General features: G+C 37.4%; 1 protein-coding gene across 3 annotated transcripts in view; it reads right to left on the reverse strand.

Moving 5' to 3' along the window:
* PLCB1 (phospholipase C beta 1) overlaps positions 1-17,802 on the reverse strand; it is a 691,592-nt gene that overhangs the window by 198,740 nt on the left and 475,050 nt on the right. For all 3 annotated transcript variants that reach the window (XM_067707502.1, XM_067707500.1, XM_067707501.1), the window contains exons 5-8: positions 12,258-12,337; positions 10,416-10,469; positions 9,234-9,309; positions 1,020-1,120 (exon numbers count right to left, since the gene is read on the reverse strand). In XM_067707502.1, the coding sequence (XP_067563603.1) occupies positions 1,020-1,120; positions 9,234-9,309; positions 10,416-10,469; positions 12,258-12,337 (311 nt within the window). The remainder of the gene's footprint in view (positions 1-1,019; positions 1,121-9,233; positions 9,310-10,415; positions 10,470-12,257; positions 12,338-17,802) is intronic.

Genomic DNA, 17,802 nt, shown 5'->3' on the forward strand with positions numbered 1-17,802 from the left:
CAAAGTGAGTACATCTGATATCATTCTCAGCAGTGCTGTTTGCTTGTTTTTCATATAAAGAAATCTTTATTTAGTCTGTCAGTTTTGGATTGATCTGTCACCACATAGATTTCGGTATATCAAGAAAGGTATTGATAAATTGCTACTTCCCCATATTTGCCTTGGTGTTTTGATGTGTTTTTCTTTTTTTTTCCATTCATTTTTAAAAACGTAATGCCTATATGATTTCTAACATAAAAGCAAGATAATTTTCAGCTACTAAGGTTCTTAGTAATCCAAACTTCTCATTTCATTAATGTGATGCAAAGAGGTAATATGACAGGTTCCCAGGTCAGCATTCTTTCTACAATAGTCTATCTCCACAAAGTAAGCCTAGATGCTTCTCTGTTCTAGCCATAATCTTCAAACTACACAGAGCCCCCTGAGAATTCTAAAACACAGACACCCTGCAACAAATCATAGCCAACTTCACTCATTAAAAGTGGTGGTTGAGGGCTTCCCTGGTAGCGCAGTGGTTAAGAATCCGCCTGCCAATGCAGGGGACACGGGTTCGATCCCACATGCCGTGGAACAATTAAGCCCGTGGGCTACAAATACTGAGCCTGCCCTCTAGAGCCCACAAACCACAACTACTGAGGCTGCGTGCCACAGCTACTGAAGCCCACGCGCCTAGAGCCTGTGCTCTGCAACAAGAGAAGCCACCGCAATGAGAAGCCTGCGCACCTCAACGAAGAGTAGCCGCTGCTCGCTGCAACTAGAGAAAGCCTGTGCACAGCAATGAAGACCCAATGCAGGCAAAAATAAAAACAAATAAATTAATTAATTAAAAAAAAAGTGGTTGAACATCAGGGGTAGGAATGCGTGATTGTCTCCATCAAATTACACAGAATCACTGCTATTATTTATCGTGTACAAACAGGTTCTGCCATCTCCCTCTACTGCTCAAAATCCTGCCCTAGCTAGCACCCTGAGTACCATCGCCAAGGCAGAACAAAACGAGTTAAAATGTGTTCCCTTACAATTCAGAAAAGATGTTATCAATTTCAGGTCGAGGACAAAGGTTGTTCAGGAAAACTCTGTACACTTCTGGAGTGAAATCTTCTTGAGGTATCAAATCATTCTGGGGAATAAAACAAGAGGGTCAGTAAATGGTCTTTTTCTTTGTTATCTTTCATCCTCCCAGTTTTGTCTCTCTCTCTTCCCTCCCTCCCTCCTTCCTCTTTTCTTTCTTTTATTGGGTTGGCCAAAAAGTTCATTCGGGGTTTTTCCATAAGATCAATAGGAGGCCAGGGTGAACATTCAGAAAACATCTATGAGGCCAGTGGTGGAGTTCACTTGAACACTGGCTTTGAGGTATCAAAAGACTTATTTTCTGTTTTTTCATTATATTTTAAGCTTAAGAGTTTTCTCCTTCTAAAGGGATGTTAAGGCAATTTCTGAAGTACATTCAATAAATAAGGTTATGGCTGAGTAATATTCCATTGTATATATGTGTCACATCTTCTTTATCCATTCATCCGATGATGGGCACTTAGGTTGGAATATTACTCAGCCATAAAAAGAAAAGAAATTGAGCTATTTGTAATGAGGTGGATAGACCTAGAGTCTGTCATACAGAGTGAAGTAAGTCAGAAAGAGAAAGGCAAATACCGTATGCTAACACATATATATATGGAATTTAAGAAAAAAAAATGTCATGAAGAACCTAGGGGTAAGACAGGAATAAAGACACAGACCTACTGGAGAACGGACTTGAGGATATGGGGAGGGGGAAGGGTGAGCTGTGACAGGGCGAGAGAGAGGCATGGACATATATACACTAATAAACGTAAGGTAGATAGCTAGTGGGAAGCAGCCGCATGGCACATGGATATCGGCTTGGTGCTTTGTGACCGCCTGGAGGGGTGGGATAGGGAGGGTGGGAGGGAGGGAGACACAAGAGGGAAGAGATATGGGAACATATGTATATGTATAACTGATTCACTTTGTTATAAAGCAGAAACTAACACGCCATTGTAAAGCAATTATACCCCAATAAAGATGTTAAAAATAAATAAATAAATAAGGTTAGATCTAGAGAAAACAGGGTCTGTTCAGCAGATTTTTTTTTTTTTTTTAGGTTGCTGTTTTTGGTGACTTTAATCTCATTTTTAATTGTGATAAAATATACAGAAAATAAATATAGCATTTCACCATTTTTAAGTGTACAGATCAGTGGCATGAAGCACATTCACATTGTTTATGTGATGTTTAGCAGACTTTTGAATGAATGTATTTTTTTTTAAAGTAAAGAACCTGTAGAAAGACATTTTCAAAATGAAAAGATAAAATCCCAATTTTGTGTCTTTTTTTCAAACAACGTTCTTTCTGGTTTAAGTAATCTGATAAGTTGCAAAACACTTTTCATAAGTAGGACATCGGTCATTATTTCTCACTGATTCCTCTTGTTTCCTATTGTTTGGAAAGCAAGTCATTGATATAAAAAGTGACTTCTATGACTTATTTTTCTGTTTAGTCGGGCTGCCATGGAAACCGGAAGCATGTATTCAAGCCTTTGTTAACAGGAAGGACATTCTTCATGTCGTTTTTCCTTTTTCAGGTATGTGTTTATATGATTATTTTCAAGTCCTTAAACCAAAGAAAACACCCTTCCTTTTACCGTATTCTTATTTTTGGAAATGTACCTTTACAGAAATATCTAAAAATTATTGTCTGAATTATGGTCTGAGACTACATTGCTTGTTAACAGATAAGAAAACTTAGCTCACCACTTGGCAAACAGCAGGAGTCCCATATTTGAGAAATGAACGAATAAAATAATATTTTCTTTACTAAATCAATTTATAGGGCAGAAAAAAAAATCCATTTTGCAAAACAGCATTTTGAGACAACCAAACAACACATGTGTCATTTATATATAGCAAGATGCATTACACCATTAAGTTCAGTTACCTGGACACCAACTCTGAAATCATGAGCACAAGTGGCCAATTCCTAGAACAATGGGAAATTCCCATAAATTGTTTCATGGTGTTTTGCCACTCAAAAGATGGGGACAAGTATAACCTATAAACAGGTTTCCAAAATTCCATTTAATTTATTGATACAAAATGAAAGAAAACCTTTTGGCTGGACAATGCACACTTTTTTTAGTGCCACCCTCTCTCGGAGTTAGACTCCCATGTCTCTTTTAAGTAGTTTTTAAAATAGCCAGAAATGAGCCTCTCTCCTACTCTTTGGCTGAGAGATACAGGGAAGAGGATTTTAAAACAAATCTCAAGGAAATACTCAGTGGCTCTGTCGGCCAACTCAAGCATCAGACTTTATTGGATTTGATGAACCCCAAATTTGTTCTCCCACTCTCCTTACTGTTTAGTTACTATTTAGAGCTCACTCTACCTCCCCCTCCCCTCAGCATACAAATAAACAGATTTTGTCTAAGGATATCAATCATTGTTTTCCTTTTCTTACTGATTTCTTTTTTTTTCTCCCTTCTTGTCTTAGCTTAAAATCTCTTCCTCTGAGACCAGGTTTTGTCTTCCATTCTGTGCTACCATCACACCACACTTATCTCATATTTCAGTACTTATTTAACTGTTTTGTACTCCCAGCTGTACAGTTCTCTGTATTACTTGCTAACCTGCAGATCAACACAAGCTAGGACTTGTGTGTTGCTTGTTAACTGCTCAATCTGTAACATATAGCAGGTCCACAATAAATATTTACTAAATGAATGAGTGTAAGTTATGACAAAAGTGGAAGTTGACAGCAAGTATGCTTCCCACAGAACATCAGATTCAACTAAAGCCATTTGCTTTAGTTGAACATAATTTCATAGAGCAATATGCTTTACTAAAACTAACCATGTTTACTTACCAGCTATGAATTAGAACTTCCTATTAGAGAGGACATATTGATGAAATAAGCTGAATAAATACAGTATTATTTTTATTACCAGTTGGATGTTAGCACATAGAAAATGGACAGCATTTCAATACAGCTTCATTTTTCTCTTGCCCAACTTGACTGATGAAGATACCCTTTAGGGTCAGTGGGTGAAAATGGGAGAAAATATATTTTGGAGAAAAAAGTTAAAATGTGCACCACTGAAAACTCAAGTGAAAGAGTATGGGGGAGATACTTAGGGAAAAGCTACAGGCAATTACCAATTCTGTATATTTTAAATAAGGCTGAAATTCACAAAGGTCATTCACCTATTTTCTTTTCCTGGACCTCATGATTTGGTGAAGTGGATAGAATAGATTCATTGTCCTGTTTAAGCAAGAGGAAACTTAAAGTCCAATACCCTTAAGATTGTACCCAAAGTTCAAATACTCTTCTGTGAACCCTTCCTTACCAAACCAGGTAGAGATGACACATTCTCTTTTTGTGTCCATAATCCACCTTTATATACTTTCCTTCGAGGATCCATCACACAATTTTTCCTTTATTTTTTATATTTCTGATGATCTACTAGACTGCGTGTTTTAGAGCAAAGTGACTATCTCTTATTTAATTCCTTTGTGTCCCAAGAATGATGCCTGGCATATAATATGCACCTAATCAATGTCTGTTGGGTGAACCTGGGTATGGGACAAGACCTTAGGTCTTCTGTCTCGTAGTCCAGGACTTGGTTCACCACATCATGGCTCCAATACAAAACAGATGGTCAGTGATTATTTGTTGCCATTGTTATCTAAACTTTTTGAGGGAGAACTAAGAAGACCAATACAGTCAGAATCAGGCCCATTTATTCCAGAAACTACAAAGAATTTCCATACTTTAAAAACATAGTTGCTTCAATTCCATGCTTGTATACAAAGAATCTCAAAAGAGAAAAGATTAAACAAAAAACTTGAGATAGTACTGGTGGCATTTACATTTCCAGATTCCAAAGACCAGGTTATGACATATCCACATGCCAAATTGAAAATAAAAAAAGAGAAAAAACTCATATATATATATGCATATGTAAAAATACTCAGAGGATAATAGGAATTAATATTTATTGAGCACTTACTGTATGTCAAGCATATAATTCTATGAGCTTTACTTGAATGTTTTCAGTTAATCCCATGTCAACTCTATGAGGTTGGCATGGTTAGGGACCCCTTTTACAGATACATACACTGAAGAGATGGGAGCTTACAAAACTTGTCTAAGGCAACAAATTGGGGGGGGGGGGGCGGTTGCTATGTCTTGAAGTAAGGTCGCTTGATTCCTCAACTCACACTGCAATCCAGAAAACTAAATTGCATATCAGTTTTTGGATACTGTTTGTATTTTCTTCTTTATACATTTGTAGATTTAAAAAACAATTCTATAATGAACAGGTACTTAACATTCAGAAATGTTATTCAAAAACATATTAATTTAATTCAGTGGACTTTAATGAATAAGGAGTCCACATACAGATTTTATCTTCACAAATCAATGAATTATTTTCCGGTAAATTCAGGATTTCAACCTATTTTCAGTATTTTTGTCCTAAAGTTATAAATCAAAAGTTGAGACAGCCAGAGAGTACACAAAATAATTACAAGTAAACTACTGATAATGAACTGAATACATAATGTGGTTCTAAAATGGAATTGTGATATTAGTGATTTTAAGAATCACAGCTGAATGAATAACTATAATTTCTAATTTACATTCTGGGTATAAGGCATAGGAGAAAGGCAACCTATTACAGTTATCCTGGGAGAAGTTCTTTTGTAAATTTTGTTCATAGTATTCTTTAGTAAAATTTATGGAATTCTTTAAATCCAGAATAATCGCTGTTTTCTTTGGTATTACATGTATGTTGATAACTATAGTAAGCTTTATTTTATAAAAAAAATATGGATTTATTCTTATCTTCTTCATTAAAAGATCAGTGCTATGCCAAGACTATAATATGATTTCAAATGTCAGTGATCTTTTTTTTTCAAGTTATTAAAGCCTTAAATCAAAGGGAATTTGGTGCAAACACACTATTTTCTCTTCTCAGAAAGTTTGTGAGTAAAGTAGTAGTTTTCTGAATATGGAAAAGTCTTCAAACCTCTCACTGGAAAATACGTTTGGATTATTAAAGAAGACAGTAATTACTTTGTCTCTCTTTTTAGATACAGTACTACTTTTTAACAATTAAGGTAACTTTACGAAGCATTTGAAATCTCTAAAGGAGTACCCTTTAAGGAATGTGCTATTTCAATGGATCATGTTGGTCAGGATACAAGTTCAAGTGCATTAATTATCCCTAACAATGTGCACAAAGATAATGTTTAAAAAATCTCAACAGGATATCCACAGTATTTCTGGTAATGTGTCTATTTACAGAACACAATTAAATCTAGTTTGAACAACCACTGGCTATATAAGGCTCCCAGATATGTACTACCGTCTACCATTTACGTAACCTTTTCTTCTGTGGAGTGTTTAAAACACCTCTTGTCAGTATATCTTTGCTAATTAGTGGATATTTTCTAGGGCCACTGTTCTGTAGATATGAACTTACAACAAGGATTTAAAATATAGTCAGTTCAAGGAAGCATTTATTTCCTAGCTCTGAAACTGACTTTGTTTTTTAGATCTTTTTACAGCATTGTAATTCTACGAGTCCTCCAACTAAAGTATACTTTACTGTGAATAATGAGCTTTCAAAACTTTATGATGGAAGTTGATTATATTTTTAAAAAGTCTCCAATCTGTTTTCAGAAAATTGTCATAACATTTAATTTACTAAAGATAAATATTTTTTTCAATTTAAACATAACTCCTGTTATTTGAAACTCATTTTCCTTTAAAAATGTCTCCAGTTGACATTGGATTGAAAGTGTGAACCTATAATAGACATAGTGGATTGTAAAAACTCAATCTGCATTTATCGACTGAATTGTCAGAATCCAATTGTTTAGAAAATTGCTATTTACAGAGAATTGATTGATGGATTTGATTTTCTATTCAGCTTCATTTTTCTATTCCTTCTTTCCCTTAGCTAGTTTTATAGTAATAAGTTAACATTTTTGATTTTTTTTTTCACAAGATGTTATCCAGTAAAGGTCAATTCAGGAGCAACTGCAGAGGAAAAAAATTCTTTGCATGTCTTTCTAAATTCATGTCTCACACTTTCTTTTCATGCTTAAATGCAGTGGTCTTTTTTCAGTTACTCAAACCAGTAAATTTTTTCCAGCCTCAGGGTTTTGCACACATTGTTTTCTTTTTCTGGAATGAACTTCCCTTATTTTCAGTGGCAGTGCTCCATTCCTTTTGTTTATGGCATTCCCCCCCAATTTACACACATCAGTCAAAGTGTTTGACTAGCACCTCCAGAGAGTATATGGTCCTTGAATCCTGGGACTGGAACTTCATTTTGCTCACTACCATATTCTCAGTGATGGAGGGCACATAGTAAGAGCTCAAGCGATATCTGTCAAGTCTGAACGGATAAAGAAGATGTGGTACATATATACATAATGGAACACTACTCAGCCATAAAAAAGAACAAAACAATGCCATTTGCAGCAACATGGATGGACTTAAGATTATCATACTAAGTGAAGTAAGTCAGAAATAGAAAAACAAATACCATATGATATCACTTATATGTGGAATCTAAAATATGACACAAATGAACTTATGTATGAAACAGAAACAGACTCAGAGACATAGAAAACAAACTATGGTTACCAAAGAGGAAAGGTGGTGGGGGAGGGATGGACTGAGAGTTTGGAATTAGCAGATGCAAACTACAATATTATATATAGGATAAATAAGCAACAAGGTCTTACTGTATAGCACAGGGAACTATATTCAATATCCTGTGATAAATCATAATGAAAAAAATATGAAAAAGAATGTATATATATACACATATATATACATATATATATATATAACTGAATCACTTTGCTGTACAACAGAAATTAACACATTGTGAGTCAACTGTATTTCAATTAAAAAAAAGAAAAAAAATAAGTCAAATAAAAAAATATTTGTTGAGTCAAGGACAAGACCTTAATAGTTATATCTTTCCTGCTCTAAAGCATCAAATGAAAGAGCAATAATAAACAAGTTTGATCATTTTCTTTTGCTTTATTAAAGTGAAGGTTAAATGTTTGGGGGCCTTTCCACAGCTCTGCCCAGTGTTTGCAGCAACAGCAGCTTTTTCCACAAATAGCAAGAAACTGATAGCGGAGAGTGACTTTTTTTTTCTTTTCTGTAACCGACCAAAGTCGTTAATAAACTTCATTTTTCTGAAAAATATTCACAAGAATTGGCTGATGTAACTGATGCAACAGCTCTCAGTACTTTTCATAACTTAACCATACATTTAAGAATGGCTTCTCAACTTCATTCAGTGCAACTTCAACACTGCCAGAATGTTTCAAGAGACTCAAAGGTTCTTCTTTGGGTATAAGTGTTATTCTTGCTTACTTGTTGCTTAGATACTGGGATAAAAATAATTCATAATAGAAAGGAGTATTCTGCATATAGCACAATGAAAAGGTTTTATGCAACAGACCCAGCTATCCCAGAAACAACGATAATTAGAGCCAGGTATGTAGAAATGCATTGATATGAAGGCAAATTACTTTATTTTAAGTGGTTAACGTATATTAAGTGCCTCAAATGTATTGGGAGAAAAAAAAAAAAAAGCATCTTACAAGCTTATCCTCTCATCTACTTGACTACCATAGGAGCAAAGTAGGCAATTTTCAAACTGTTTTGATCCTGTACTCCTCTTGCAAAAGCCTTTTGAGAACCACCCTGCAATGTACATAAATATATTTATTTATAAAATGTACTACCATTCTAATTGCTTATTAACTTAAAAATATTAGCCCTAGACATTTAAAAAGGGGGATAAGATGAAATTAATATTTTAAAATACTACTAATCATAATCTATAATCATTAGCTAATATCTCAACGGACATCAAGAAAGGATTTATAATTAATAAGAAGCTTAAATTCTTAGTAATGTTAATATTTTTTGACCAGTACTTTTTTTGTATTAATTGGTTATTTATTTATTTTTTTCAACTTGCAAAGGGTCTTTCTTATTGAAAATGTTGGAGTTATGGGAGTGAAAGAAACTAATACAGTGACCCCGTATATTGTACATATTAACAAATAAGTCCTATGTACTTCTTAGTTTTAAAAATGTTTGGATAATAGTGGGGCAAGATATATTTTAGTATGATTATTCAGGGCTATTTAGCAGTGCTAGTTTTAGGAAGGCAACATGCTCACCCTTGAAGATGGAAGACTACAAGCCTCTAAAGCAGTTTCAACTCGCTTCCGGTCTGCTGAGAACAAGCGGTATATGCTGTGAAGTGAAAGCACACCACGTGAGAGATGCTTAAAAGGCATTTGGATCACACTTGTAGATGACGCCAGCTGAAACATTCCATTCAATCAAACCTCCTTATAATTCATCTTTAGAGAATTAAAAGATACTGATTGTTCTAGTATCAGCATATGTGTTCTGGAAGTTCTATGTGTGTGCTTTTTAAAATCAAAGTGCCTAAAATAAAATCAATATTTTGAGACAATGGCGATGACCCAGTTAAAAAACATGGCACTAAATAGCCTCTGGTATTGTATTAAGCACTAAAATCAACATCCTTGACAACTCTGTCTCCTTGCTGCTACTCACTGCTCTAAAGGTGTACGTCGCTAATATTATTAATAATAAACAATTAATTAATAGTATTATTATTAATAATGTAACATTTTTATGAGCAGAAGCCCACTGGCAGCTAGTAAGTCAAAGGTTAAAGGCTTTTGACTGAACATGGTCTACAGATGTGCTTTTGTTGGTCAGTAATTTGGGTTTAAAAAATATAACTTAAGTACTGAACAATTTAATATAACAATTTGGATTTATGGGTTCTATTGAAACATTAGAAAATCTAGCGTCCAGAGCCCACCAGTCCCACAGGGAATATGGTGGAGTTGAATTGTCCTTGTCTCCTTGAGACGGGGTTTCACTCTTCAGTTTTCCTTCCTGTTCCTGGCCTGCTTCATCATGCATGTTCCCTGCCTGGCTTCTGTTGACATTTGAGTTTGCAACCCCTGCTTCAAGGCTAGTGTCATCTTGGAAGAAAGAGGCATTGTGGTCGCCCAGTTTCCATTCCTAGAATAGATCTGAGTCTCAGATGGTCTTTTAGGTTTAACAGCAAGGGTCCCCCATCCCCTCCACCCGCTTCCTGCTTTGGTGTTTCTTGAGAATGATGCCACAGGAAGCGGGGAGGCCCAGGAAATCTCTATGAGAAAACCAGCTGCACTGATGTGCATATGGAGTGTGTGGGAGGACAGGGTTACCACACATTTCCATGCTCCTATTTGGACCAAAACAGAGCCATGGCACGGATTCACATCTTTGAGGGGGAAAAAAAAAAAAGAATAATGGGAAATGCTCATGAAGCTTACTTTTTGAGAGGAATGCGTCCTTCTGGAGTGACTTGCAGCTTAAGTTTAGTATAGCTGTTGGAGAAGCAGAAAACAAGTGTTTAGTTTTTTTTAAACCTTTTTATTGAAGAATAAAATGCACAGAAAAGGGCTCCTGCATATGTACAGTTCGCTGAATTTTCACCAATCGTCCAAGTTTCTGCAATCAGCACCCAGATCAAGAAAAAGAATATTATCACCTTAGTAGCATCCCAGAAGCCCGTCATGCCCGCTTCCAGGGCTTATCCCAAAAGTGGGAACCACTATCCTGACTTTAAACAACTCAGATTATTTTTGCCCTTTACATAATGGAATCACGTTCTTTTGTGTCTGGCTTCTTTCACTCAATATTATGCTTTTGAGATCCATCCATATTTTTGCTTTTCATTGTAGATCTTTCACTCTCGTTGCTGTATGGTATTCTATTGTGTGAATATACAACTACATTTTTCTCTTCCACTGCTTCTGGACATGTGGATAGAGAGAAGGGGCAGGAGAGCTTACAAACTCTGCTGATGGGTGTGTAAACTGGGACCACCAGCTGCTCATGCTATGACACAACAATCCTATACCCAGGTGTAGATGCAACAGAAATGCTTACAGTGTGTTCATCAAAAGGCATTTTCTAGAATGTCCATAGCAGCTATTCATAGGGAGATGCCTATTTGAAATGGACATTTGCAATAGATATTATTAGCCAGCTAGATGTTTTACGAGCTATAACATGCTATGTTTCAGGTAAAACATCTTATCTCTCTCTGTGTCACCTTCCACCAACATTGTGTGGCACAACAGATGTTCCAGAAATGTCTGTTAGATGAAGAATGGTAAGATCAAAGACAATTTTTAAAAAATGAGGAATAAACGAAGAGGGAAGGGGGAAGCACATAGGAAAGGTCTTGAAGGTGACAAAGTAAGGAGATGAGATGATGACATGAAAGAGCATTTAAGTGAAGACCTGTGAGTACTGACTAACAGTAAAAGGATTTCTTAGAAGAGTATGAAAGAAATGTGGTCTGGAGTCTTTGGTCTGGAATGATGGGTATGTCTTACAGAAGAAGAGGGAAGAAAGTTATTAAATAAAATAGAGGACCACCTAGTAATGTTTCCACTTGTGGTTTTCATTTCAAGGCTTCCCAAAATCCTGGATACTCACTGTTTCCAAACTGAACACAACCAGCTTTCCTAGCTGCTCATCTGGCAGAAATCATTATTTTCCTTGGTCAAATAAATTTCAGAAAGACTGTAATTTGAGAGCCACTGGGTAATCCTGATTTGCTTTCTTTCCTTTTCCTTTTCATTCTGCTCTTTCCTCTACATCTTCTTTCTCTTTTCTTACTAACATTTGCTGTGATTGTCTATAAGGACAGGAGTCAGGACATCAGCCTGTTGATTTAAGTAGCATCTATCAGAGATCTTAGACTCGAGAGAATTGAGTCCCATATGTTGTTCATTCTCTTCCTCAGATTAATAATTGATACAACACAGGCAGATATAGGGCTGAAGACTCCCTGAGATGAATAATTTTTGGTTCTGAGCACAGCTGCCAGGATTTAGAAGTATCTGCTTACTGTGTGTCAAAGGCATTGACATTCAGGCGAGCTCAGCGTAACCCTGATGTGTGGCTCAGAGGAAAGAATGATCTTTCTTGGAAGTCTTCCAGTTTGAAACGGTGGACGTATCAGTTCTCTAACAAGTGCCAGAGGGAAATTTATGTTTATCAATGTGAGAAGCCAGTGCAGCATAAACAAAAGACTCACAAAGGAGAAAGGAAACTGATTCAAATGAAGCAGCACCCTTAGCAATAAAATTAGAGCTACTTACGCTTTTTCCAGAAATGCATCTCTAGACATGTTTTGGGCCAGCAGGTTCGTTGCCAGACTGAAAACTTCATTTGTCCATTCCTGAAAAATGTAAATCACACTTGCATTAGCTTAACTACTGTACAGTCATTAGACACATGTTTTTAGCTAGGCTACTAGGAAGACAAATTAGCTCAATTTGTATGCCTAAGGGTTTTGGGTTTTTTTTCCTGTTTTTATCCTGTAAAAATGACATAATTAAATTCAAATCCCTGAGCGATTACTCCTTTCCTAAGGAAATATTCTTTACCCATAAACAAATTTTATCTGCTTTTTAAAATCCCTACAGATAGAGACCTGGTATGTTGCCTTTAATAAGCAAGTATATGTTATTCCTTTCCTTGCATTATAAACAGATAAAGAGTTTAAAATAATTATCTTTTCAACACACCTGCAAATAAGATCTTCCTATTTTACTACTCAAGTCAAAGCAGCTATACCAGGAACTCTTTAAATGTTAATTACAGTTCTAGAAATTCTCTAAACTAGGTGCAGTCACAATGTCATACAATATCCAGTACTGTCTCTCCCCTGCCCCCCACCCCCGAGTTGAGTCCATTCCTTACTGCTGACCTAATCTCAATCCCTACCTCACACCATTCACCACTGATCTCTCTTGGCTTCCAAGAAAATGGGAAAGAACAAATCTACAAAAAAACAGTTGAAGTTCCATTCTGGGTGATGATTTTGAACACACAATTAACATTCCGGGCTGAAAAAAAATAAGAGAAGATGACATAAGAGCTAAGTAATGTAATCATCTGATGTTGTAGTTGACTTGGCTCCCTCCTCAATGAAATCATGTTTTTTAGTTCAACAGCTTTTCCACCTAGTTTTGTTATTTCTACTATAGCTTTGTTGGTCTTTTGTGTTTTGCCTCCTGATTTAAGGCCCTGATAATACGTCATCATGTAATACTGTAACATCTGAGGTAGAACTTGGGGTATAGAGTCATGGGAGAGGGAAGAGGGCACTCTGAGCAGTGTTTTTTGTTTGTTTAGGTGTTTGTTTTACTTTAAAATATTGAGTTTATTTTAAAAATCAGCACAGTAAAAACTGTCACACAAATTAAAGACCTTTAATTTCCCTTGAAGTCTTTTAAATTCTGAGGTTATATAAAATTAAGCAGGAAAACATTCATATTAAATGCAAATCAATTTTGCACAAATAAGCGTGATCAAGCAGCTTACATTGTCACCTGAAATACTTGGACTTTAGAGAAAAATCCCAGATGACAACACACTATGTGTTATAAGAAGATTTACATTATTCTGTTGGGTATGTTTTAGCGGCAGGACTTAGTGGGAATGGGGAGTAGCCTAAAAGGAATTGGAAGAAAGAGGGGAAGTTGCCACAAAAAAACATAGAGCTTGGGTGTGAGTATGGAGAGCATTTAATGTCTGTTCAGTTTTCTGGAATTTGGTAAAAAAATATAATATCACTGAAGGCCTTTCTTTTAGGGTGAAGGTAAGGAGAGCCAGGGCTAGATGGTTTGTTAAGGAGGTTATCTGGCAGCCAAATGCTGGGTGGATTTGAGGCTGAGAAACCAGACGGGGGAACTCAATTAGGAAGCTGTCACAGTCCAGGTGAGACGTAGTGAGGCCTTGGATTCTATGGACTGTTGATGGAGGGCTTGGGGAAGATAGTACAGAAGAGCTGTCAGTGAAACAAACTTGATGGACACACAGAAAAGCTTTGGAATAACTTTTTAACAGCTTTAAAATAAAATGTCCTCAAAATAGATTATTTTAAACTAAGAGTAATAACTACTGGCACTGATTTTCAAAATATGTTTCTGGTATAATATTTTCCAGGCTAGGGGTAGAACTTTAGACTTTTCCGGCTCCATGGCAACCTTATGCTTTGGTAAAAGTATTTATAATTGGAGGCAATGTACCATTTTGTATGTTTACTGGGGGCCAATTCCACAACAGAAATAGGTACAGAGAAGGTATTATGAAGAGCTGGGGAGATTTAATTGGGTCTGACCTTTTAGGTTGAAAGATAAGACCTCTATTACATCTAGTCCAGCAGAAATATAATGTGAACTACACATATAATTTTAAATTTCCAGTAGCCACTTTAAAAAAAATAGAAATAGGTGAAACAAATGTAATAATATATTTTATTTAAGCCAATATTTCAAACATATTATTAGCCATGTAATCAACATAAAAATTATTGAGCTATTATATAATTCTTTTTATGTGCTTAGTCTTTGAAAGAGGTGTGCATTTTGCACGGAGAGCCTGTCTTAATTTGCACTGGCAGCCTTTCAAGTGCTCAACAGCCACACATAGCTGGGAGCTGTGGCTGCAGCATGGGTCAGGGCAGGTCTTCTAGATCCTTCGCTCCTTCTATGGGTCCTTTATAAAGCCAGCTGAAGGATTGCATCATCACCACCTTCAATGCACAGCCACAGCTGTTTCAGAAAGTAAGGCATAATTTATTTTACCACATTCTCAGAATGTGAGCATCTAAATTTCCAAGTGTGGAATTCCTAGAATCCATGGACTTCCTGCAGCCTTTTGAGATATGCAGAAAATCTGACCCAGGCTGAATCAAAATTCAGGGTCTAAAGCAGTAACCAAACCAACTTGAGAAATAACTCAATCCTTGGTGGGGTACTGGTCTCAGTCTATATTACACTGGGCTAAAACAGCATGTGTCTTACTTTGAGTTCCCCAGAAGCAGACCCTGAGACAAGAATTTATGAGAAATGGGTTTATTACAAAGTGTTCCCTGGCAACATTATAAGGGAGTGAGCAGGACTGGGAAGTGTAGAAGGCAGAAAGTTGAGATACCAAGCAAACTCCGCAGATGGTAATTTTGGCTTAATTTTTCCCTGTGTAGACCACTCCTGAAACTTGAGTTTTCTGATGAGCAGAAAAGGAGCTGAAGTATGGTGATCCCTGTGCCTGTTAGTCTTGGGTCAGGGCTTGCTGGGGGGGATGGAAATCCCCAGGCACTTCCTGCTTTCCTTGATAGTACACAAAGGGGGTTCCAGCATCCAGAGGGTGCATACAACAAAGAGACATGGGTGCTGGCTGTTGGAAGTGAAAGCCCATCCCCATCGAGGTGCTGTATATGAAAATGGTGAATGAATTGGAGGGGATATGGGTAGAGCACTGTTAGAGTCGGATGGATAACAAATTTCAGGACTTTTGGGTACCAGAAGTAGCTACATTGTGTAAATAGGGGATGTGCAACCAAAGTGTTGGAGAAATTGGTTCACATACGTTCTAGAGCAGGGATTCTCAAACTTTCATGTGCATACAAATCACTGCAGGTCTTGTTAAAATGCAGATGCTGATGCAGATGCTGGGGAGGGGGTGGCAGAGAGTCTGTATCCCAAGTGAGGGCTATGTCAGATGATGCTATGAGTAGCAAGAGGACTTACAGCACTGACGGAAAGCTTGATAGAAATGTAGGACTGTAAGCTCCACACCAGATCTGACTCAAAATCTGCATTTTTTCCAAGAAACCTTTATATATTTTATGCATGTTTAAGTGTACTGCTGGGCCAGGGGCAGAACTTTAAGCATTATTCTAATCTTTGTCTACTTGCTTCCCAAGCAAATAAATATTTTGGTCATTTGTTTTAGAATAACCAAAAAGCCCTTACAGCTGTATTAAGAACAACATGGCTAAGAGAAGTGGCCAGAGCAGCTTAAAGCAGCCTCAGCCTCAGCTCATTATGAGATTATGACATATGCTTTGCTGCAGGGTAGACGGCTCCCAACCTGGCAGTGCTCTCATAAATCCAGCACTGGGCCCTAGTTAGTACGGCATTGGAAGGACAGCTTCTTATTTAATCTGGAGTATTTGTTTTTCTACTTTCAGAGGCAACGTTCTGATGATTGCTACTAAGCTTGGTTCAGCCCCTGCTATTTAAACCCTGAAGCTTCTTAAGTGACATTTTCTGCCTTAGGATCGATCTCTTCTTGTGATGGGGATTACAGAGACCTGAACTAGAGAAAATGGATCTAAAGATCAACTTCTGTGGGATTTCACCTGGAGTTTAAATGCACATGTTCGTATCTTCCATTGCAAGATGATTTCTGCAATTCCCTCACCCCGGCGTCGTTACTGAGATCCCAGACTTTTTTTTTTTTTTTTTTTTTTGCGGTACGCGGGCCTCTCACTGTTGTGGCCTCTCCCTTTGCGGAGCACAGGCTCCAGACGCGCATCTCAGCGGCCACGGCTCACGGGCCCAGCCGCTCCGCGGCGTGTGGGATCTTCCCGGACTGGGACACGAACCCGTGCTCCCCGCATCGGCAGGTGGATTCTCAACAACTGCGCCACCAGGGAAGCCCGAGATCCCAGTCTTGACACCATTAAGTTTTCCTAACGTGTCACAAAGTTAATGTACTTTTATTTCTAAAGTTATTTAAGTTCTGTCATTCTTGCCACAGGATTTATGTGTTTGCTTAATACTACGAACAATTATTTTACAAGTTTCAGTTACTCTCATAGGTATTGTTTGAGTTTTTACTAGGTACTGAGCTAAATTCTTTGCATCCAACAACTTAATTAATTCTTACAGTAATTCTCTGGGAGGCAGGTACTGTTATTAGCCTCATTTTACAGATGAGGATTCAAAGTTTCAAAGCACTTATAAAATTTATTTATATCCTCAGAGTTAATAAGATCACAGTTTGGGGTTAGATAACTGATTTCTTGGGCTCCAAAACCTGTACTCTTAGATACTGTGCTTTCTGTCATTTTGTCCTAGAACATTTTAAGATGGCTGCTACATACAGTTCGAAAAGATAAAAATGATAAATAAATCCACTTAACTATGCTGTGTTTAAAACACTGACTTAGCACTTACTATGGGCTATGCACTGTTCTAAGCATTTTGTAAGTAATTAACTTTTGTGTGTGTGTGTGGTACGCGGACCTCTCACTGTTGTGGCCTCTCCCATTGCAGAGCACAGGCTCCGGACGTGCAGGCTCAGTGGCCATGGCTCACGGGCCCAGCCGCTCCGCGGCATATGGGATCTTCCCGGACCGGGGCACGAACCCACGTCCCCCGCATCGGCAGGCGGACTCCCAACCACTGCGCCACCAGGGAAGCCCAGTAATTAACGTTTTAATACTCACAACAACCCTATGAGATGTACTCTGTTATTACCACCCTATTTTGACAAATGAGAGAACTGAGGCACAGAGGCATGCAATGACTAGCATAAGGTCCCACAGCTGGTTAGAGGCACATCCGAGGTTTGAACCCAGGAAGTTTGCCTCTGGAGTCTGAACACCTTACCATTATGTTACAGTGATGAAACAATGTGTGACGTTCATAAAGTATACACCTTACCACTATGCTTCGATAATGATGGTAGAGGAAAAATGATGAGATGGAGAGGGGGTGAGGTCCATCACAAAATGCAGCTCTAAAGTCTTAGAACTTTGATAGAGGAAGTCACAGATTCAACTTGAACATGACTGAACTAATGTGAAGAGAGAGATTCAATAACTTTTAGATCTAGTTGCCCTAGATC

This window comes from Pseudorca crassidens, chromosome 15 (genome assembly GCF_039906515.1).
Source record: "Pseudorca crassidens isolate mPseCra1 chromosome 15, mPseCra1.hap1, whole genome shotgun sequence".
Classification (NCBI taxonomy): Eukaryota; Metazoa; Chordata; class Mammalia; order Artiodactyla; family Delphinidae; genus Pseudorca; species Pseudorca crassidens.